Source organism: Halichoerus grypus, chromosome 7, assembly GCF_964656455.1.
Source record: "Halichoerus grypus chromosome 7, mHalGry1.hap1.1, whole genome shotgun sequence".
NCBI classification, from domain to species: Eukaryota; Metazoa; Chordata; class Mammalia; order Carnivora; family Phocidae; genus Halichoerus; species Halichoerus grypus.
In genome coordinates, this window is record NC_135718.1 from 145,417,640 (window position 1) to 145,439,861 (window position 22,222).

Below are 22,222 nucleotides of genomic sequence, written 5' to 3' on the forward strand. Positions count from 1 at the left end.
ACAAATGCTCAATAATTCTGCCTGAATGAATGCTGCTTCTGGCCCAGGTTCCCGGGGATCTGTTCTGCCAGCCTTCAAGGGTATCAGCTAGGCTTTTTCTAGGGTTCATCCCTGCCATACTCCCTAATGATCTGAGCTGTACTTGTAGGCTTAGGCTGTAGAAGGGAAGAAGACAGATAAGAAAGGAGAAGGAAGCAGAAGAGAAAAATAATAAAAAGCAAATAGTTCAATAAAATCTCTGTTCACTCATCCCAGAGAATTAACTTTCTCAAAGGATAATGATAACCCTACTAGAAATTCCTTCCTCATACAATTTGGGGGTGGGGGGGTGGAATCTACAGTTAATGTTATTATCCACACTAATAGAATGGATAATGAATATAAAGCAATCAAATACCTTTGAGTATTAGAGTCTTGGGGATGTCATCATATATCATCTCATACCATACATCATATCACATATTCCATCATACATTCTTCTTATTCACTATATCTAACTTTGTACCTATCTTTCTTCTGGCTCATCTAATTCCCCCTCTAGAAAGTGAATATATTAATATGAACAGAAGGAACATCACCCCCATATCCATAGGCTACTAGAAGAATGCATCTGAAGGTTCTCTACATTGAAAATGCACCCAGCAGAAGCATAACAGTGCTGGACCCAAGCTCTAACAGCTGAATGAGCTTGGACAAGGACCTGGACCTCTCTGAGTCCCAGTTACTCCCATATAAGCTAGAGTGTTATCATGAGATATAAAGCTTTGAGCACTGAGTCTGGTATATAATAAACATTTCATAAATGTTAGAGATAATTATTGCAGTTTTCAAAGTTTCTTTATTCAATCTGTTACTCCTTAAAAGCCTCTGCCATCACCAAAGTTTGAAGTTGCCAAAAGCTGAGATATAATTCAGAGCAAGGTCACAGGGAAGACAGCTCTTCTCTGAGAACACAGAGTGGGCCAATTTTCTTAGCGGTGCCATTAAATTGAGGATATACAAGAAAACAGAGGGGAGGGGGAGTAATATAACTTAGGGCACCTCAGAGATAAAGCACAGTTAAAGCAACCATAAGGAATGAGATCTATAGCTCACTCATCAATAAGCATGCAGCCAGCTTGGAAGGAACCTAGGCCTCAATATCCTAAGAACCAGGGTTCCATTCTTGTTTACCAACTCACTAGTTAATAACATGGGAGAAAATGCTGAATCTGTTCCTCAAACTCTGCATCTGTAAAACCACGGATCTACAACATCTCTCACGAAGCTGCGCTGAGAACAAAATAAGACACAGATATGACTGCCCGATGCCCAACTTCCCAAACTATCTGGGAAATAATTTTTTAAATTTCAGGGATGATAGGTTGGCCAGACCCAGAGCAGTTATATGTGATTAAATAGTGTTCTGCTGTCAGATTAAATTATCACTTCATGAGAACCATAAAACCCTTCTTATAAAGTCTTATCATAATAATATGCTATTTTAATAAGACTAGAAATACAAGACCCAAGAAAATGCCCCCTATCCCTCCAAGGAAGCCCCCCCCACCCCACTTAGAAGTCTGTGTCTAGACTTACTATTTTAAGAAGGAAGCAGACACTCCAGTAGCTAATGACAATAATGCACTGTCTTGAACATTAGAACCCAGGACTGAAGTCCAGGACCAGGAAGGTCCTGTCACTGTGCCCCCCAGGGGATCCTCCCCCCTCCCCCTGTTCTGCTCCTTCTATTCTACTGCCCCTCCCGCCACTCCCCCCTCTTGGTTTTCTTTTCACTTGCCAGTAGCAACAGCTGGTAATGCTTAGCCCAGTGGTTGTGGACCTTGGGGCCGTGCTTCAAACTATGTGGGATGATTCCTTCCATAGAATAACTGTAAAGGAAACTGGAGAGTGACGCTCTGCCAGAAAGTGCTGACTGCCCGTCACCTGCAGACACCAGCAGCTAAGATCGGCTGAGCTCACTCATAACCCAAGAGGTTTATACGCCTCAAAGGGGGCACCAGCCGGGCGCAACCCCTGGATCAGGTAGTTTTATCTATTTACCTGGTTGAGAAACTGGGCAACAGATGCCCAATGGGGGTCCCATCTGGGTGGCGAGACAAAGAAAATGAAACCCTTTGGTGGAGCCCCAAGGAAGTTTGGCCTTGTTTTGTTTTCCATGAAATTCGAGTCTTAGAAGGTGAAAATGCACCCAGCAGAAGCATAACAGTGCTGGACCCAAGCTCTCACAGCTGAATAAGATCTCGAGGCCTTCACTGAAAGTAAAACCTTAAAGGCAATACAGATAGTTTGATGAATCCACAAACCCTTTGCTTCCTGTTGGTGATCTGCCACTTTGCCAGAGGCAGGGCTAGGGGCAATAGCCTTTATCTTCCATGAAAGTACGGGCTGCACCGCTCATTTCCTGATCCAAGAGCAGAGGCTCAAGGTTCCTTTTCCTTCCAGTTACACATAAAATAGGGGTCTTGCTGGGGTAGAGGAGTGGAATGTATATATGTATGTATATATATGTGTGTATATATATATGTCCCCACACCTTTTAAGTAATAATAGATGAAACAGGCATAAACTAAAAAAAAAAAAAAAAAAAAGGATGTTACTCTATCTTCCTCTTGGCTTACGGATGAAAACATCTCAGAGTCAAAGACTTCATAATTAGAAAATACACATCAACGTCAAATAAAAGGTGTATTTCTAAATGTACAGGGGGCGCCTGGGTGGCTCAGTCGGTTAAGCGTCTGCCTTCCGCTCAGGTCATGATCCCAGGTTCCTGGGATTGAGCCCCGCATCGGGCTCCCTGCTCGGCGGGAGGCCCGCTTCTCCCTCTCCCACTCCCCCTTGCTTGTGTTCCCTCTCTCGCTGTGTCTCTCTCTGTCAAATAAATAAATAAAATCATTAAAAAAATAAATAAATAAATAAATAAATAAATGTACGGTAAAATTCAGGCTGTGATTCATACTCATCACTTTCTCTTCCCTCCAATTTTTCTGAATTAGTAAGGTTATACAATATGAGTATAGCAGAATAGATAGTATATGCAAATGTAGCCAATGGAACTTTGCCCAAGAGGGACCCACATGGTTCAGGGGAAATAACACAGGCTTTGAGACGACAGACTTGTGTTTTTATCCCGTCCCTGTCTCCTGGAGTGGTTTTTAATTGTACTTGCAAACCTTTTTTTTTTCTTTTTTCCTGAGCAGGCGAAAACCTTGTCTTTGAAATATCATGGACAATGCTTGTTTGCTTAGCATGCCCTCTTTTCATAAATAGCATGCAGGAAAAAATAAACACCAGCCGTGTTCCTATCAGCAACATGTCCAAAGTTAGTGAGGTCCAAATTACAAAGTTCCACTCTAATGCACAGAGAGGGCCTGCCAGCCTTGAGCTTCTAAGGCAGAGAGAGAATGTATATTCCCTTTTCCATTCAAAACCAACAATTTAAAAAAAAATCATTTCTCTTTGGATCAAGTCTTTGGAAAGAAATTCTGTTGGCCCATGAAGATGTTCTTATTAGAAAAAGCCAGACTTTATCTTGCAAGGGGAAAAGAAAGGAAGGCCAAATGCCTCACAAACATGTACTTCCCAGGAGAATGACACCCCTGCAGATGAACGGCTCCCTGAACAAGGTTGTATAGGACAAGAGGATGAAAAATATAGGTACATGATCTCCAAGGTAGAAAGATCTGGAATACTGGCCTGGTCTGTATCTACTCTCATTCTAGCATTTAGATTGTAAGGGTCCTGGGGGCAGAGTCCCCAGCCTGAAAACTAGGGACCAGCATGCAGAAGGCATTCAGTAGTATTTGTTGAACAAATGAATGAATCTCCTCTACCCACAGGCCGTACCTCCATGGAGACCAACATACCAAAGAGTCCCTAGAAACCTGAGATACTTGGGTACAAGGGTGCATTTTGATGCGTGTTTTCCAGCTCGTTCTTAAACCATTAAGTTCCCCAGAAGATGAGTTTAAATTGATGTTAATAATTGTCCTAAATTTCTGGGACCCAGGCAAATATCAGGACCATGAGCTGCTGGTTTCAAAAGAGCTTAGACTTAGGTCCCTATAGTTTTAGACTGAAATCTCAAAATTCAACAAAAAGGGTATCAATACTAAAAATGATTAATTAAATATATTATTTCATATTTGTATGCTATACATTAGATAACTGTTATCATTAGATAATAACACACACACACACACACACACACACACACACTCTATCAACCTGGCAAGACCTATTTTAGCACTAAGGACCGAGACTCTAAAATTAATCATGCATGTGACCTTGGGCAAGTTAAATCTCTCTAGGCCCATTTCAGTAACTGCATAATGAGAAAACTGGATTAGATCAATGGTTCTCAAACTTTGTTGCACGTCAGAATCACCGGGGAAGCTTTTAAAACTCTTAATGCACAGGCTGTTACCCCCAGACCAATTTAATCAGAATTTCCAGAGGTGGGGATTGATCATCGTAGGTTTTAAATCACCCCAGCGGATTCCAGTGACAACTTTGCGGGGACAACTTTGGGGATGAGGGGGCCTCTAAAGTTCCTTCCTATACTAAAAACTGGGATGCTTGAGTTCAAAGAACATGAGAAGACCTCCCATGGGATCAGAATTTCTATCCCTAATGTGGAGTGTATCCTTGTCTACCTACTTGAAGTCAATTGCCTAGGCACTGCAAACGGACGCATTTTATGCCCACACTGCTCCCCCAGGCTGGGGCAGGGAGCCTGAGTGCTGCCAACACTGAGTCTAAGGAAGCAGCGTTGCCTCGGCTTCCGGTCAAAGGCTCACTCCTGGCTTCTGAGGGTGCATGCCACAGGCTCTGCAGAGTTTCTCTGCTCCCGTGATTTTGTCAAACCTCCCTGCCCTTACCCTCCTTTTTCTAATCTAAAATCATTATCTACTGCTGCCAGGAAAGGAGTTTCTTGAACTTGTCCTTGACAAGCCAGATGGTTAACTTAACTGATTTGAATTGGCAAAGACAAGTGGTTGATATTAACATGCTCCCATAGTACTATGCTTAGAACAACTTGCCATCCTCCCCGCTGACCAATGTCCAACCTAAGAGGATCTGAAAGGGCACAGGGGTAGGGGAACAGGGCCCAGTGGCTGCTTTATTGAGAGCTGTCTCTGTACCAGGCGCCTGATTTCCGTTGTCTCAGTCCATCCTGTGATGTTTGAATTATCCCACTTTTATAGTGGAGAAACAAGTGGGGCTCTGGGAGGTGACCTGAGCTCCCCAAGGACACCTACAGTTGGTCAATAGAAAAGCCTAGATTTGAATTCAAGTGTAAGTGGGCTAAACTCCACTTTGCTGAGCACACAGTGAATGAGGAACAGATAAAACAAGGACAGGGATGGGGGAGAGAGCTCACTTACTTCTTTCCACTTACATTTTAATTAGGAAGCAGGATAGTATATCCAAAAGCTCAGAGTACAGGCCACTGTGAACCAGTTCAGAGAAAAGGATCGGGTCTCACTTACAGAAATGAGCAGCCCTTCCCACGGTTCCCTCCTTTTTCCTTCACACGCCATCTCATCACAACTCAAAGCTTCGAGAACTTTTGAAAATGAAGCACACTCCCCCCTCCTTCTACCTGCCCTTTTATAGTCAGACTACAATCCTTATTCCAAAAATAAATCAGCCTGATGAGAGGCCAGAAAAAGCGAAGCTTAATAGTTTTCTACTTTCATTATTGAGTTATGGGACACTAGTTGGACAGACTTACCATCACATTTTTACAAATTCCCCTACAAATAAATAATTCTAGGATATGCCCAAATAACTCTGGCCTCTTGACCCAACATGTTTTTATAATTACTTGGCACTCCAACCGTATGCTACTTAAATTAGGGAACAGTCACCAAGTTATTTTTAGGCCATGGCAACACACACACACACACACACACACACTGCTACACCTAGCTTGTTACTTATACTCCTTAGGAAGAGGAGCCCAGATTGCCTTTTTACTGGTGCCATCATTTCTGCTCAACCAGTGGTAATAATAATATGAAGCTACATTTAGTGAGCGCTCACCACATATGAAAACTGGTCGAGGCACTTTGTGCCCGTGACATCATTCGATTCCTAGACTAACACTGTGACATAGCTGTTGTTACATCCTCTTTTATAAATGAGGAAATTAAGGAAGTAAGGGATGAAGCAATTTGCCCAGGGGCACATGGCTAGTATGAGGGGACCAAGACTAGAATCAGACAGACTGGATCCAAAATCCTGCATGAATTTCCCCACCATTTGCTACAAGGCGAATGTTCGGCATGTTTGGATGTTAAGCAGAGGCTCAGAATAACAACACTAAGTTTGTGATTATAGGAGGTATGTCTTTATTTCACATATCTTTAAAAAAGTTCCTCATAACATCCTGCAAGACCAGAGGAAAGCTGTTGTTCCCCCACGACAAACAAAGCAGAAATAGACTATTTTCGCGGGGTCTCCGATTATTGAGCATAGCCTTTCCCTTTGTCATCAAACTCAATACTGCCTGTAAGTGTTACTTCAGAATCCTTTGTGATTATGGAAGAATGTGCACTCTGTGTGGTTTACTCCTCAGGAATTAGGATGGAAGGTTTTATAGTCTAAAAATCGAACTCCCTGTGTTATCATATCTTCCGTACGGATCAGCCTCCTGAAGTGATTGTCTCTCCTCTCCTGCTCCCCACTGAACACTGCCCGTGCAGCAGCAGGTCCGTGGGGGGGACTGAATGGGTCAGCAGTCTTTGCTCCCCCAGTGCATGGAGCAAGTACAGGTCCGGGCCCTGACATAGCCACGTGGAAGGGGCGGGCTACAGCCCCCCGAGGAGATGCCCGGAGCCCTCCCACTCCAAGGGAGAGCTGCCTCTCCACAGACCTGAGAGCTAGCTAGTCACAGTGGAAATCGAAGTTTGAAAAACTCTCAAGAGGGGGCACACGATACTGAAGTGTTTAGGGTGAAAATGTGTCTGTACTATCCTATAAAATGTCCGCAGCCTTATTAGTTCTAAAACAATAACTTGAAAGCTGAAACATATTTGAATACATTAAAATGTTGTCTATACTATAAAATATTTCAACAACCAAAAAAGGAAGAGAAAGCCAATAGGGCAAATATAAACAACTGTTTAATCTGGGTGGTAGGTATATGGGTGCTCTTTATACTCTTTTCTACTTTTCTATATGTTTGAAAATTCTTATAATAAAAGTTTTAAAGGCATAGAGGTCTTTAAGGAGGAGGCAGGTGGCAGTAGACTATCCTTTCCAACAGAGGCAAATGATAAATTATTTTCCTGAATCCAGCTTTCCTGAAAAGAAAGGGTACCTTATAAACATCAAAACAAAGATGGTAGCTCTCATTATGGGAGGCCCAGAACTGTCGAGCCTTCTTATTCAGTTTGGTTAGAAATCATACTGAAAATCAACTTGGGGTAAAACAGACTGTAATTCTCTCAAAGACTTTGCAAATCCCTAAATATTTATGCATTTGGATCATTTTCACCAGGAGGAGTAGAAGCACTGGTCTGATGCCATTTATTCTTCGGAAGAGGAGAATAAAACATGGATTTAGACATAGGTCACAACAGGGAGGGGACTGTAAATTAGAACAGTAACTTAATCCCAGGGGCTTCTGCGCCTCTGATCAGTTTCTTCCCAACCTGACACAGCATTACTAAAATGGTAACTGAGCAGCCGCTCTACTTGACAGGCAGTACCAAAAATGGAGAACGTGGCACTGAAACAGGGGGGACATAAAACTTGGACAGGGGAGGGTAGCAACCGGTGTTTACAAACATAAACCAGAGAATCAGTTGGGCCAGCCATAAATTACCCGAGATTGTACTGAAATCTCTGAAAATAAATTAATGAGGCCTTCAAAGTTTCTACCTTAGATTCTAACTATCTTCACCACCATAGCTTCCCTGCAAAAAAAAAAAAAAAAAAATCACTCATTCCAAAATGGTACCACTACCACTCTGCTAAAATAAAATCTTGCATCACCCAGGGAGGGGATTAGTATAATAAACCTCAGCAGAGAAGCCAGACCAGAATGGTCTGCTTGATCCACTCAAGAACTTGGGAGAAGTCGCTGGCCATGCCTTCTGAGAGATGCCCACCCCATTCTTCACCTCCATGGTGCTATGGTATTAACCTTTGGTATACCCAGATGAAGCGTAGCTAGGGACGTCCTAATTATGATCGCTCTCCTTTTTTTCCCCATCTTGGTCCCCATTTTAAGCCATTCCCCCAAAAGAGACCAAAATAATAATTACGACAATAATAAATAAATTACCAACCCTTTTGCTCCTAAACTGCCTATTTTCAATCAAATTCCCAGATATTTGAAGAAAAAGCCCCCAAAGCTACAAAGAATCCAACCTCTACCACCAGCGCGTCTTCCAGGTCAACCGCCGCTGTGTCTCACCAACCTGAAAATGACGAGCCCTCACCGCAGCCGCCCGGGGTGCCCAGTGGTGAGGTCAGCAGCATGTCCGGCCCCGCCCCACTGAGGCAATCTTACCTCACTGACACTGAGGAACAAGCCCAGGCTGCCCGGACTTCTCAGCTGCATCCACAGGGGAGGAACCCCACTTTCATCGGTAGCACCCGGGAGATTCATTTCCCAGCGATTGACAGGCCACCCCCAAACACAACAATGTCCGCTGCAAATGAGAGGGTAAGATCTCCAATTCCGCCTAATCACCCTCATGTTCAAGTCCAGGGTCATCTTAATTTGTATTGTTTGATGCCTGTCCTCAAATCATATAGACACAAAAGGTCTGCTTTTTCCTAACATCAACTCTACATGAGCAAAGAGGTGACCCGCCAGACCACGGGCTACCTCCCTCTTGGCTCCCCAACACAAACCATTACAAATGAGAAATTTGTGGATTGTATTTTCTCATCCGAAAAAGACAAAACAAGCCAAGATCACGGTGAGAGAACACTAGCTGGGTAAGCCTACTGGGAATCACTCAAAGTCAACCAAACAAGAATAGAAAACAATAAAATACAGAGCTACACAGAGGAAATCTGCATGTATCTGTAACCCTAAGAAAAATCATCAACCACAACAAAAATACCCAGGCCCTGCTGAAACTCTCTGGACATGACCTCCATCATGTTCTCCTTCCCACCAGAGCCTACCAACCCTAAGAAAAGTTGTGCCTTTGTGGCAGTTGAGCCTAAGGAGATCAGGAGGGGATGGGATGGGGGGGAGGGTGAGGGAGGAACTTATCAAAGTAATTCACAACTATATTTCCAAGAATGCTACTTAACAAAAGGCAGAATGCATCACTGGGAAGACAAGAAGGAGAATGGCAGAGCTGTCACACGAAGACAAAACAACTAACTTGCTCATCCCAATGGCCTGTTGCAGTTTAAATATGCAAGGTGTTCGAAGGAACACAGCAATACCTCTGGTCAACACACTTCAGGAGACTTGGTGGTGATGTGGCCCACAAACTGTGTACCTTAGCTCGAAACAAGAGAAGAAAAGAGAGAAGATGACCATCTCTCACTGCCGTCAAAGGACAGAAGACACCAAAGAGAAAGAGTGGTGTGTAGTGCCCCAAATGGGCAATATCTGAGGGCAAAGAGGAGCGAGTCAGATAGATACGAGACGAAGGCTCGCTTGCTGTGTTAGGCAACACTGTGTGGAAGGAGCTCAGAAAACAGTGGGTAATTAATTCTTCCTGCCAGGGCTCAGCAACACTAAAATCAGAGTTATTCTGTATTCAGTGTAAGGGGCCAAGTGACCTACCACCCCATCTTGGGAGGAGCCATGATGCCAGTGGTTGTCAGATGAGGCCAGAAAGAACAACGGGTTGAGGGGTATTTCATAAAAATGTCTCTGTCCCCTTGGAGCTTTGGCAGAAGAATGGATGTTGTCGGTACACTTACGCTTTTGAGGGGGGCCTTACAGTAAGGATCTCTGCCCTTCTTGAAGGTCACTTTATAAACCATATAAAAGCCAAGCTGGTCAGAGGTGAGAAAGAAGATTTCCCATAAAAAAGCACTGGAACCTGAAGGCTTACTTGTGGTTCACCATAGTTGCTGCTTCCTCCGCTCCATCCACTTTGGTTAAATCTGAGAGACAACAACTTTCCAACTGGTTATTGACTGGAATAGAGCCACCAGACCAGCTAGGACTTGAGATACCATCTGGTGGTAGACAGCCCGTCTAAAAGATGAGAGAATAGTCTCAGAGAGGTGAAATGCTCACATAGTGCGAATGAGAAGCTGCATGGAGACTAGAACCCGGGTCTTCTGGCTTCTGGTTCAGTGTGACTGGTTTTTCTCACTACAGCAAAATAGTTAAGGGCAAAGAAGGGAAGACAAGAAGAAGAAGGTCTATTTTGGTCTCGTGTAGCCAGGGTAAGGAGAATGCTGGGACTTCTAGGACAAAACCCAAAGTGAACCCAGGCTAACCGGGACCGTGCTTGGGAGGGGAACAGGGGCATTACCTTTCAACACCAGAGGTTCTTTGCCTTCTCTCTTCAGGGACTCGAGGACTATGTGAAGTGGCTGGGAGGGCATCACTCGGCTCGGCTCATTGGTATTCTCATCATAAACTATAATTTCTTTGGAAAAGATCCTCTTGAAAGAGTCCTTGCCTTCCCTACAGGAAATCAAGTCTAAGACCGTGATCTTGCCCTGCTGCAGTCTCCGCCGGCTGATCTTATCGGCACAGTTAATATGGACAGCTCCTTGGATGTGACTCTTGTTGTACTCCATGAAGGGCCTGCAGTCGATGATGACAGGGCCCTGGCTCGGCAGGTGACTCTTGCTGCATCTGGTCATCTTCTTCGCCAAGTCATTGGGGTAGATTATTCTGATGCTGGCTAGCTGCTTGGGGTTCCCTGACACAGGGCTGCCCACCCCACCTGACGGACTTAAAGGGCCTGCGTTCTCATTGTTGTTGACCATCTGGTTGGCAGGGCAGGCGGGAGAGGTTCCGATGGCGGTGGTGGCGGCGCCGGCGGCGATGGCTTGGGTTTGGGCCTGATTGTCCTTGTCGTAGGTTGCCACAGTGCAGCAACTAGTGCTGCTGCATCCACAATTCAGGGAGCGGGCAGAGCCGCTGGATGAGGGCATATACGTCAGATTCGCAGCCTTGAGGGATACGACGGTGGTGGCAATGACAGGAGGGTGGCTGTTACTGCCTGGGGCAGCAGAGCCAAGGTAGCTAGAGTCTAAACAAAGGTTGAGATCCTGAGGTCGGACGGGCCTAGACAGTGCCACTACTACCCTGTCGTCTAAAGGAGATGGAGGCATGAGGAGGCTGAAAACTGGCAATTGAAGAAGAACTCAAGACAGTCTGTAAAGAAGGGGAGGGGGAAAGAAAGAATAAAGTCACGTGACACAAAAGGCAGTCTGATCCAAACCCTAGGAAAGGCCTTTGCATCCCTCTGAGTGAAGCTGTCCTAAGGGCCCTTTATCATGCCACTCTCAAAGCCCGAAACTCATTTTTATAGATTCGAAGAGGATGTCGACCTGACGGCACCCACCTATTTGGTGACTAAGTCTAAGGTTCCGTGTATGGTCTACACAAATGTTGATGAACAACCTCTCATTGACCTACATGGAAGTTCAGCCTCGGAGAAAGTACAAGCACAAAGAATCAGAAAAGCTGAAGACAGAAAGGAAGGCTCTTCAGAGGCATCTATTCTAGGCCTCATCTCCTGGGCAGAAGCACAGTGCAACCATCTGAGAAAGACCCACTTGTCCACCCTTGCATTCTTTCCATTTAATTCCTTCACCCACTGCAAAGGCAACAGAATGACCATGAGCGCTGGCATGGCTCACCGAAATATACAGCAGCTAAATATACATCAGGGGCGGATGGCAACTTTCTGCAAATCAGAATGGAAGTATCCCCCTAAGTGAATCTCTTTAACTAGGAGCTATTCTTGCTTTGCATTCCTTTGAAAAGCACAACATAGTCATATTAAAACCTCCCATGTTTCCTTCTTATAAATTAATCTGCATTTTCCCTTTTGTTACAAACGAAATGTCCTGAAACAAAGCCTCAGGCCAAGGAGCCAGATCTGGTAACCCCCAACCCTGGCAGATCCATCACCCTTTGCTCCTTTGCTGCCCACCTCATCTCCCCCCTTCTCCCCTACCCCCCACACTCCTGCCTTTAAGGAAAGGACCACTTCAACTCTGCTCCCTCCTTCAGTTCCCTGTTGGCACAGACTGTGCATCCGAGAGCTTCTCTCAATGGGAGGCAGCCCCTGTGTATAATATTTCAATCCCCCACAGATAGACCCCCGCCCCTTGAAGAGGATGAATTCCATAGAAAGGACTTCCCAATTAGCCGGTCCCTGTTAAAGGGGGCAGTGAAGTGTTGCCCAGTGGGTCCATCTCCTGTCTCTTGAGGGGACGCGTGCAAAGGAACAGTTCCTTCCTTCCCATAGGCACAGGGGCACTCTACAACCCGACCCTGCTGGCTCCTCTTCTATTAGACATGCTCAGAGAAACCAAACCCCATGCAAGAGTCACTCACCTAAACGAACTTTAAGAGATGTCTGGGAAAATGTCATCTATCATCAGTCTACACAGGACCGTCACCATTCTCCGACACAGAGCCAAAGTGTCAAAGGCAGAATCCACACACGCGCACACACACAGAGACACGCACCGGACACGTCCACAGATCCCCACGGACTCAGGTTTCTCTTACCCACCTTTGGATGGGAGAGAAGGATTCAACCCCTTCCCTCCCTCCCACCCCTTCCCTCCCTCTCACCCCTTCCCTCCCTCCCTTGCGTAGTATTTTTTTGAAGAGCAAGTACTATTCCAGAAGCTATAACTGTTTCCCAGCTGGACCAAGCGGTGAAAGTCTTTGCTATTGTGTTACCAGGTAGGGTATGTCCCAGGATCAACAGCCCGTTTCCTTTGCGAGGGACGCATAAGCGTGTTCGCGGAGACACAGGCTGGGACCCCCACCTCCACACGGAGTGCGCGGCTCACACATACACACATACAGACACACACACACACACGCCCGGAGTGTATAAAGAGATCTGCATCCCTGCAGCAGAGGGTCGGACGTATATATTGCCCGTGAAAGCATCCAGACTGGCCCAGAAAACCTCCCAGAGAAACACTAAGCTATCCCCGCTCCCTTGCTAGTCGTCCTTCCACCTCTAGGCAGGGGCTGGAAAGAAAATTAAGTCGTTAGAGAATGCTACTTCCCCACTCCTGGGCGCTTATCCCCCTTCGCAACATAGCACACTAACAAGCCCCTGGCATTTAAAACTGCCGCAAAGCATCCCAACAAACCTCATTTTCTTCTTCTCCCCAAATCCAAGTAGACTGCAGAGAGAGTAAACGCACAGGGCAGCGTGAGCCAACAGCCGGAACCCTTTAACCTCACCTGCTGTGGCTCCCCGTGAGCATCGCATCACACACACACACACACACACACACACACTCACACTCACACCGCCTTACACTCCCACGCTCTCAGGAGTAGCCGCGGTGACTTCCACTTACTTCATAAATAAGTGTAGCCCTCGACCATCTGGCGCTCCGCTTCAGCTAAGGATTCGCCCATTCAGCCCCCATTCACTTGGCTTCATTGATCTCCAGCAGCAACATAGTTACTTTCTCTTTTGCTACACTGTAAATGTAAGGTTCTGAGGGGGCGGGCCGGCTGCCGACCGACGGCACGTTGGGCCAATAGGAATCCGGAGAAAGCTGACCGCTACCTCACCGAGGCCCGCGGCCAATGGACAGCCGGGGGGGAGGAGCCGGGGGCGTGGCCTCGTCTCTTTAAGGAGGGTTTATCCGACGCCGCTCCGGGTCCTCAGCGTTATAACACGGGCGGTGATGTCATTGGCAACCAATCAAAAACTTAAAAGGGCCAGCCGGGGCCCGCGCGGAGCAGCTGCTCTCTATTTACATGTAAACCGAACCGGCTGGATGCAGTTAACCCTTTCCGGGGCTGAAGTGTCAATGGGCCGGACTCGCAGCTCGGGCTTAAAACTGGCTCTGTCCCTTTGCCCGGATCCCCTTGCGGCCCCTAGCCCGGGGGCAGATCGCGCTTTCTTTTCCCTCCTTACTCAGGACGGAAGATCAAAAGTGTCGGAGTAACTTTCTAAAGGCAAGAAACTACAATCGCCGTCCCCCGGTGGGGAAACCGGGTTCTCCTCGTCGCTCGAGGTGCTTTGACAAACCCTAGACGTCGCCGAGCCGCCTGCGGTGGGACCGACGTGAGCGAGCAGCCAGGGGCGTCGCTTCCGCACCGGCCCGCGAGCACCGGCCACGCGCTCGGGGCCGGGGCACGGGCGCAGCTGGCGAGCCGGCCGGCAGTCCCCGGAAAGCGAGGCCCACCCAGCCAAGCTGCGCCCCGCGTCTTCGAGCCGCCCGCTCGGCTCCGCGCCGCCGGGAAGCGTCGGCCGGCCGGCCGCCCGCAGATGTCGCTGCCCCTCTGGCTGCCCTAGTGCTACCCCGCGCGGCAGTGGCGCGGCGCCCTCTGACTCGCTTGCATTTGCGCCCCGGTCACGCCCCCGCCGTCCCCCGCCCGCTTCCCGGGGCTCGGCCGGGAGCACGAAGGCGGCGCTGCGGAGGGCTGCTCAGAGGCGGCGGCCTGGGTCCAGGCCAGAAGCGGCAGGGAGCGCGCCCACTAGGCCGGGCGTCGCGGGGCTCGCCGTGCGCTCGCCACACCCCCGCGGCCGCGTCTCCGGCCCGGCGCGCAGGGTCCCCTCTCCTGGCCTGCCGCCCGCCGTCCCCGCGCCCTCAGCAGCCGCCCCGCCACCCCGCAAGGCCCCAGGCGAGCCGAGGACAGCTAGCCCGGCGCTTCTGGAACACCACCGCTGGAGGAAAGGAGCTGGAGCTGAGTGTAAATGACGAGATCGAGTGTAGCCAGCGGAGCGTCGAGGAGGCGGCGCCGCCCCTCTGGGTTTTCCAGACTTTTTTTTCTTTCTTTTTTTTTTTTTTTTGCCGTCCGCTGGGTCGCAGGCCCAGGCATGCGTCCCGAGGAAAAGCGTGGGGGGCGAGGCAGGCCGGCTTGCGCCTGGGCACGAAAATATCAGGGAAACTGCGGGAAAGTTGTCTTGGGGTACGCAGAGGAGTGGACATGACAAGATGAACTACGGAGAGCCTGCATCACAGAACCCTCAAGAAATAGAGCTTTTCCTTTTCCCTCTCCTGTCTCAGAGAGCCAGAAGCGAAGGAGTTTAATGATGACAATGGAGTACATTATATTAGGAGCACTATAGAATATTTGGCTATGAGTTTTCTCTCTTACTAGATTGAAGGTGTTTGGAGACATACATAAGGCTCCAGGCCTATTAAGTAAGCTAAGTGGCAGCGACATATTCATATAATTGCTTTCAGTGCAGATCTAAAATCAGAAGATGCCAAGAGTTGGCCAGCTACACGCTCAAAGAGCTACTAAGAGAAATCCCCTTTGGTTCCTCTGGGGTGGGGGGGAATATATGTATAATTTTTACATATGTGCATACACATACACAGTCCAGCTTTCACACCCATGTTTCCACGTGCAGTAAATGCAAACAATCATCTTAAAAAGGAAAGGGTTTTGGGTAGCCCCTTCTGCATTCGCACACCAACACACATACACATTCATGCCCTTAATGATAACTAATGAGTACTTAGGGCACACCCTTTCTTTGGTCCTTACACCTTGGGGATCAGCAGGTCCTGGCCAAGGAACTGGTTCTGGGTAAGTTCATAGAAATCAGAAAAGAAGTTCCCAGAGGGTCTACCCTGAATCTCTTTGGAGCTTTAATAGCTTGCCTTTACCTAACCATAGACAATTATTGAAAAATGTTTGCTAATTCAGGGTCAGAAAGTTCTGGTTTTAAGTCCTGATTCTCTCATCTATAGTGTCTGTTCATCCAGAGTCACTGTGTTTATTTATTTATCTGTAAAATGGTAACACCCCAGCCCAGAAGGAAAAGGGAAAAGTCCTGGTGGGAGTGCTGGGGGCAGGGGGTGGCAGGAGGGGACACCATGATGACTCTGCTGATAAAAGACATTCAGTAAAAAAGCATTGTCCTTGCTTCCAGAAACTAGGTGCCTCTGTTTAAAAGCATTTGTGATCTCTAGATTATGAATTCATTGCTAATGCCTCACAATCTAAACCCAAACAAAGTAGGGATTTATACAATTGCAGAAGAGTTTATAACAGCTTTTCCCACAGACCCAGAAGGGGAATGTCACTTCAAAAACAAATTTAACTCACTTAATGAGATGATTATTTTATTATGGTTTCAAACTAGTGGATTATTATAATTTAGTTGACTAAGAGTCAAAGCCATCCAAGCTGAAAAATTAGGAAAAATGGCAAAATTCCTCATTATTTATCAAACTTGAAACATGGAAGAATTACCAGATCATTAACATATACAAACATGTAATTATTTTTTTTAATTAAGCATCTATAAAGGTATAGCTTATGTTCAAATTATAGAGTGTAGAAAACAGATTACAGATGGCTATTTTTTCAGTCGTTACACTTCTGAGCTGCTTTTGTACAAAAAGAGGTGATTTTGTTTCTTTTCTTTCATTTTTTTTTTGAGTCATAAATGTGAAAACACTATCTGAAGTACTGCCCATAGATTTAAATTTGTAATACCAGCCAGCCAATGGCTATGAACCTGATCTGTATAGAAATAGCCAGCAAAGACTTAATGTTCAGTTTTAGTCCCAAAGAAACAACAAAGCATCTTCAGTGTATTTGAGTGTTCTAACATGATTATGCTGAGCCATATCTTTGTTCCAACAAACATCATGAGGAAAATACTGTTTTGGTGGAAAGCACTATGTGTTAAAGCCAAAAGATGAAGATAACTTAGGCCAACATATAAGATATAATATGGATAATGTTGAAAAAATGTATTAATTAAATGACGTCCTTAATGTGCCCTCAAATGGTTAAGTGTGTGGGATGATGGCAGAAGGTAGGGACCGGTGTGAGAGCTGGGTTTTCAAAATAATCCTCAAGGTCGAGATGGATTCATGGAGGTACTAGAATTAAGGCAGAGAAAGGCTTAAAGAAAACTTAGAAATAATACATCACAAGATAAAGGTGATAGTAAATTACCAAGAAGTGGGGAATGAGCTGAGGGATAGAAAGGTGAGGTGTCCGAGGAGCTGAGGTCATTGAGGCCGGCCTGGGGAAACATCCCGAAGCACTTTCCAGGCCAGAGAAAGGCTGGTGAGAAGGATCCCCTAAAAGAGGTGGCCACTGCTGTGTTTGTGGGGTGTTGAAAACAGAAGCCGGCCCATCTGCTTGTCTCACTATCCACGAGTTTGGACACAGGAGGCCTGCAGATCTTTCTCATTAAAGTCATGGGTAGGTTGTACCTGTGACTCTGGAAAAGGCTCTGAGACATGTGAGGTTCTGTATCTGCGTTTTCCAGGACGGTAGCCGTTTGCCACATGTGACTGCTGAACTCTTGCAATGTGACAAATACGAATTTAAATGTGATGTAAGTTTAAAATACACGCAGGATTTTGAAAACTTCATGTAAAAAATGTAAAATATCTCAATTATTTTTATGTCCATTACATATTGAACTGTTTGGATATGTCAGGCTAAATAAAAATTTTTTTAAGATTTTATTTATTCGAGAGCGAGAGAGAGCATGAGCAGGGGGAGGGGGAGGAGCAGAGGGACAAGCAGACTCCCTGCTGAGTGACTGAGTGGGGCTCAATCCCAGGACCCTGAGCTCATGACCTAAGCCAAAGGCAGACACTTAACTGACTGAGCCACCCAGGCGCCCCTAAATAAAACATGTTAGTGAAATTAATTTTACCTGTTTCTTTTTACCTCTTAGAATATGGCTATTAGGAAATTGGAAGACTTATGCACTTAATGTCTTTTAAAGTGTGGGCAGTGCTGTTCTAGGGCCTATAATCCCTCCTTTGATTTGAGGTCACTTTGGTGCCAAAGGCACCAGAACCACAGAATGTTAGACCCGAAGCGGACTTAGAGCGTATCTAGGCCGGTGGTTTTCAAACTGTGTTAGGATGAGCCGCAGGGAATGGAGACACCAGTGCCAGGGGAGGGGTAAAGCCAGAGCCCCGGTGGTAAGCTGGAGGAGCTCTGAGACCGTGCCCTCACCCCCCACCCCCCACTTGAGATGTATTCTTCTGTTCCTGAGACTCCAAAGTAAGATTTCATCTGAAGAAAGAACTCCGGTTGGTGTTTTGTTTTTTGTTTTGTTTTGTTTTGTTGTTTTAATCCCGGCCCATCATTTTACCTGTAAGGCACCTGGAGGCCTAGGGAATGGCAATGACCTGGCCGAAGCCATGCTTGACCTCAGGACTCAACCTCAACTTCATCTCAAGGTCCAGTGTGACCTCTATGGTAGAGGAAGTGACTGACCCGTTGGGGACTAATAAACTCCCTGTCTCAACTAAGGCGACTGGTAACGTTTCCAAGCTCTTCCTCCCGCTCCACTCGTCCCTCCATTTGTGACCTCAGAAATACCTCCTGCTCTTTGTCAAAACAGATTCTGGCTAGGTCCACGTGTGTGGATCATTGACACAAACTTCTTTTCTTATGAAAATACCAAACAAAAAACTCACTGGTGGTTGGTTTCCAGGAACGCGTTGCTCTGGGATGGAAGGTCTATTATGATTATGTGTTGCTACATCAAAGACTTAACATTCTCCCCTTTGCCAGGCTGAGCAATCATCTTCTCATTAGAAAATGCTGTCAGACCCACAGTGGCTCAGCCCCAGCAGGCTGTGACTGAGAGCTGTGAAGGGACCTCCTGGGATGCGAAGACAAGCCCAAGCCTCGGAGGTAAACACGCCCTCTAAGCATTCCTCAAGCCCCTCTGACCTGGGTCAGGTCTAACTTGAAGGAATTAATCTAACATCCGCAGCATCTTTTAGTCCTGGATAGAACGAGCGCCTTCACATGGCCCAGTGTGTCACACTGTGCCTTACTTCTCTTTACAAATTAAACAGGGACTGAACCGGCTTTAAAGATCTGGCATTTGGAAAATAAGAATAACGGGTGCGGAGTCTTGTTTCGTCCTGTGCCCAGCACTGCTGCACGTGATCTGCGTGCATTAACTCACTCAAAGTTTCACATCCACATCGTGGCTATAAGTAAGTACTACTTTTATTAGCCTTAATTGAAAGATGAGGACACAGAAATACAGTCGGGTGAAGAATCTGCCCCGGGTAACGCAGCTACAAAACAGCAGAGGCAACATTTGAACCCAGACAATCCGGCGCCAGAACATCTGCTTTTAACCATTATGTGTGATTTAATTCACTCTCTCTGTGATTTTATAAACTTCTATCGTATTTGCCTCCATCTCCAGACTGCCGGCGTAGTTTTAATTGCCTCTTTGTGAGAATTCGCTGTTTTTTCCTCTGCTTTAGCCTGAACTTCTTTGGAGTCCCTTATGTCCTCACATGGACTCTCTCGCTGCTGGATCCTCCACGCTTGGGATGGGATTAAAACCTCCACTTTGTTTCCAGAATCCTCCCAGAATAGCGCTCTAAACTTGGTCAGTGTTTTGGTCGCTGCTGCAGGCAGCAAGGAAAAGCCTAAGACAGCTCCGTTACCCAGACCTGGACTGGTCCACGGTCCCATCCCCAAGCCAGGCACTGGGGCTAGTGTGGAGTGGAACATGAGCTCGGGAAGTTCCCGGTGAACGAAGAAACGCGCGGCTGAATGATCGGAGCATGTTTCTTACGCATACCCTTGAACTGTTTTTCCCTAGATGCACACCCTGGCTCGTCTGATGCCTTTGAAGCTACTGATCTGGGCCTTCTGCCATGGGGAAAAGTTAAGGCACCTCTGAAGTCCCTAAATCCAGCCCTCTTCTGAATTACTTATGCAGATATTAACCAAATGTCTATCCCAAGGAGCCCCATTGTTTGTGCATCCCTTTGTTTGCTTACCATATTCTCCCCCTTCATAGTTTAACTTCAATTTCTTTTTCTCCTGGCTTCTACGGAAATACCAACATCTTTCTCATTACCATCCATCTCATTATGATCCGTATCATACTCAAATTTTGCATCTGTCAGCACTCTGTGCACTGTGATCATCTTCCACGTTCAGGAAAATTTCGCCTTTCGTGTTTGCTGAGTTTTAGCAGAAGGAAGGCATGTTCCTTTTCTCTTTCAACATCTTCCCTTTTGTGGCATTCAAAGGCATCCGTTTTCATGTGCTCCCCTCCCAGCCGGGCAGCTCGGCCAGTGTTTATTTTCCAGCATGTGATGGATGCTGATGAATAGATTTTTCAGAAAGAGGCATTTAATGCAGACCCGTGCCTGGAAGCCCGCAAGTTCTTCGTCCTACTGGGAGTGGGTGATGTGCTCTTAAAAACATGCTGTTCCGGTTCTGGACTAGACGGGGAGCACTGACCTGAGAAGTCCTGTTTCTAGTGTTCTGTGAAGGTGGCCCATGTCCCCCTAGGCACCCAGCTTGGGGGTGGGGGTGTTCAGTGTTGCCCCTGATTTATGTGGTGGATAAAGCAACCACTTTAGAATTACATTCTCGGCTTGCAAGCACTAAGAATGCACAAGTGGCAGAAGCGTCCCTTTCTGGGTGAATTGAAGTGTCCGCCATGGGCTGAGTACTGAGCCCACTGGAACACCCGGGCATGTAATAGATGTTCAAATAAATGCAGGTCAGGTCAGGTCGTGTCAATGCAAGATATTCACAAGTAAGAGTAAAATCCCTGTTGAAGTTGACTAGATTTGTAGTTCAAGCAGGAATCTTAGAGAAGAAGAAAATGTTATCGATGCCATAAACTTCCAGTTCACAAAAAGGTTTAGAATTTAAAGAAGATAAATAGATTGGATCAGGAGGTGGACCCACAGAGCTGGTGCTGTGCGTCATTCATCTGCCAATGCATGGAGCTTGGGACAGGTGTGCATAGGGGACACGTTAAGATGTGTAATTCACAGGGAATTCTTAGCCACTCCCAATGCTGCCTTTTGCAATTCCTATTCCTAGGAACCAGGAAAACGGATACTACTTGATAAATTGCTATTCTGAATTTTAAACCGGACTAATAACAACAACCAATCCAATGAAGTGTTTTCTCTATATTCTTCACAGAACAGAAATGCCAGCAGATTCTGATTCCCTTTTCCATGCATCATCCCAATCCTCATGTAATACGTGAGTTCTCGAGAATGTGGATAAAGAAGTTAGATAATTCAGACATTTTGCCCATCAAGATCATCCAGCGTATTCCACCGATGGTTGCTTCTAGCCCGTCTAGCATTTGGAACTACTTTCTAGAAGGTCAAACTTTTGCTTTCCCACTTTCTGCCCTCCAATCATCAAAATTAGTTGTGGAAGGAAGAAGAAAGGACCAAAAGAAGGAAGGAGAGAAGGCAAAAGGAAGACAGAGATGGCTGGGAATTTTTGTTCTGTTTATAATTTTTTTGCTTGTATTTTTGACTGCAGGGTTGGGAGATGTGTATACTTGGGCGGAGAGAGAGCAAAGAGTGGACAAGTAGAGGAAATGTTGCCAATTCCAGACATTTGTGTTTTCACAGGCAAGACAGGCAGGAACAGAATCTGGCCACAGCAAGCAGTTTTGAATGCTTTGCAGCCAAAACACGTGGTGGCCCTGATGCTGAATCTGGCCGTCCCCAGCAGACACTGGACCCCCTCACCTGGGATGGGAAGGAAGCGGTAGGGCTGTTGGTCTTGATGCATCTCTCCGAGGGGCAGCTCTGACTCAGGCAGCAACAGTCTGCTCCTGTGCCCAGCCATGGGGCCTCAAGGATGAAAGAATTTAGTCCCTGCCTCTGGGAAAGCTGAATGAGGGGACATTTCGGGATGTTCCAGGACACGCCCAGAGCCACTGTATTCGAACCCAGGACAATCCCAAAGACAAGTTTCTCTGATCTCACAATATGAGGAGCAGATTGTGCCTCTCTCCTATGAGGGTGCAGAGCATTTCCCTCTGTGTGTTTAAGCTACCATGATTTTTACCTCTGATGATTCATTTCATGTGTCAACTCAGCTGGGCTATGGTGCTAAGATAGCTGGTCAAACATTATTCTGGATGTTTCTGTGAGGGTTGTCTTTTGGATAAGACTGACACTTAAACTGATGGACTTTGAGTGAAGCAGATTATTCTCCATAATGTGGGTGGGCCTCATCTAATCAGTTGAAGGCATCAAAGATTGATCTCCCCCAGGCAAGAGAGAATTCTACCAGCAGGTGGCCTTTGCACTTCAACTGCAACAT

The 22,222-nt window shown here is 46.5% G+C and overlaps 1 protein-coding gene across 2 annotated transcripts in view; it reads right to left on the reverse strand.

Moving 5' to 3' along the window:
- The window catches only part of DUSP10 (dual specificity phosphatase 10), a 39,242-nt gene extending 24,776 nt beyond the window's left edge, over window positions 1–14,466 (reverse strand). Inside the window, exons 1-2 of one of the 2 annotated variants that reach the window (XM_036097633.2) lie at window positions 13,507–14,466; window positions 10,470–11,323 (exon numbers count right to left, since the gene is read on the reverse strand). In XM_036097633.2, coding sequence (XP_035953526.1) covers window positions 10,470–11,280 — 811 coding nt within the window. In that variant the 5' untranslated portion in view covers window positions 11,281–11,323; window positions 13,507–14,466. Of the gene's footprint in view, window positions 1–10,469; window positions 11,324–12,514; window positions 12,699–13,506 lie in introns of those variants that run through there. The other variant, XM_036097634.2, reaches the window with a different exon arrangement.
- Between the last annotated feature and the right edge of the window lie 7,756 nt (window positions 14,467–22,222).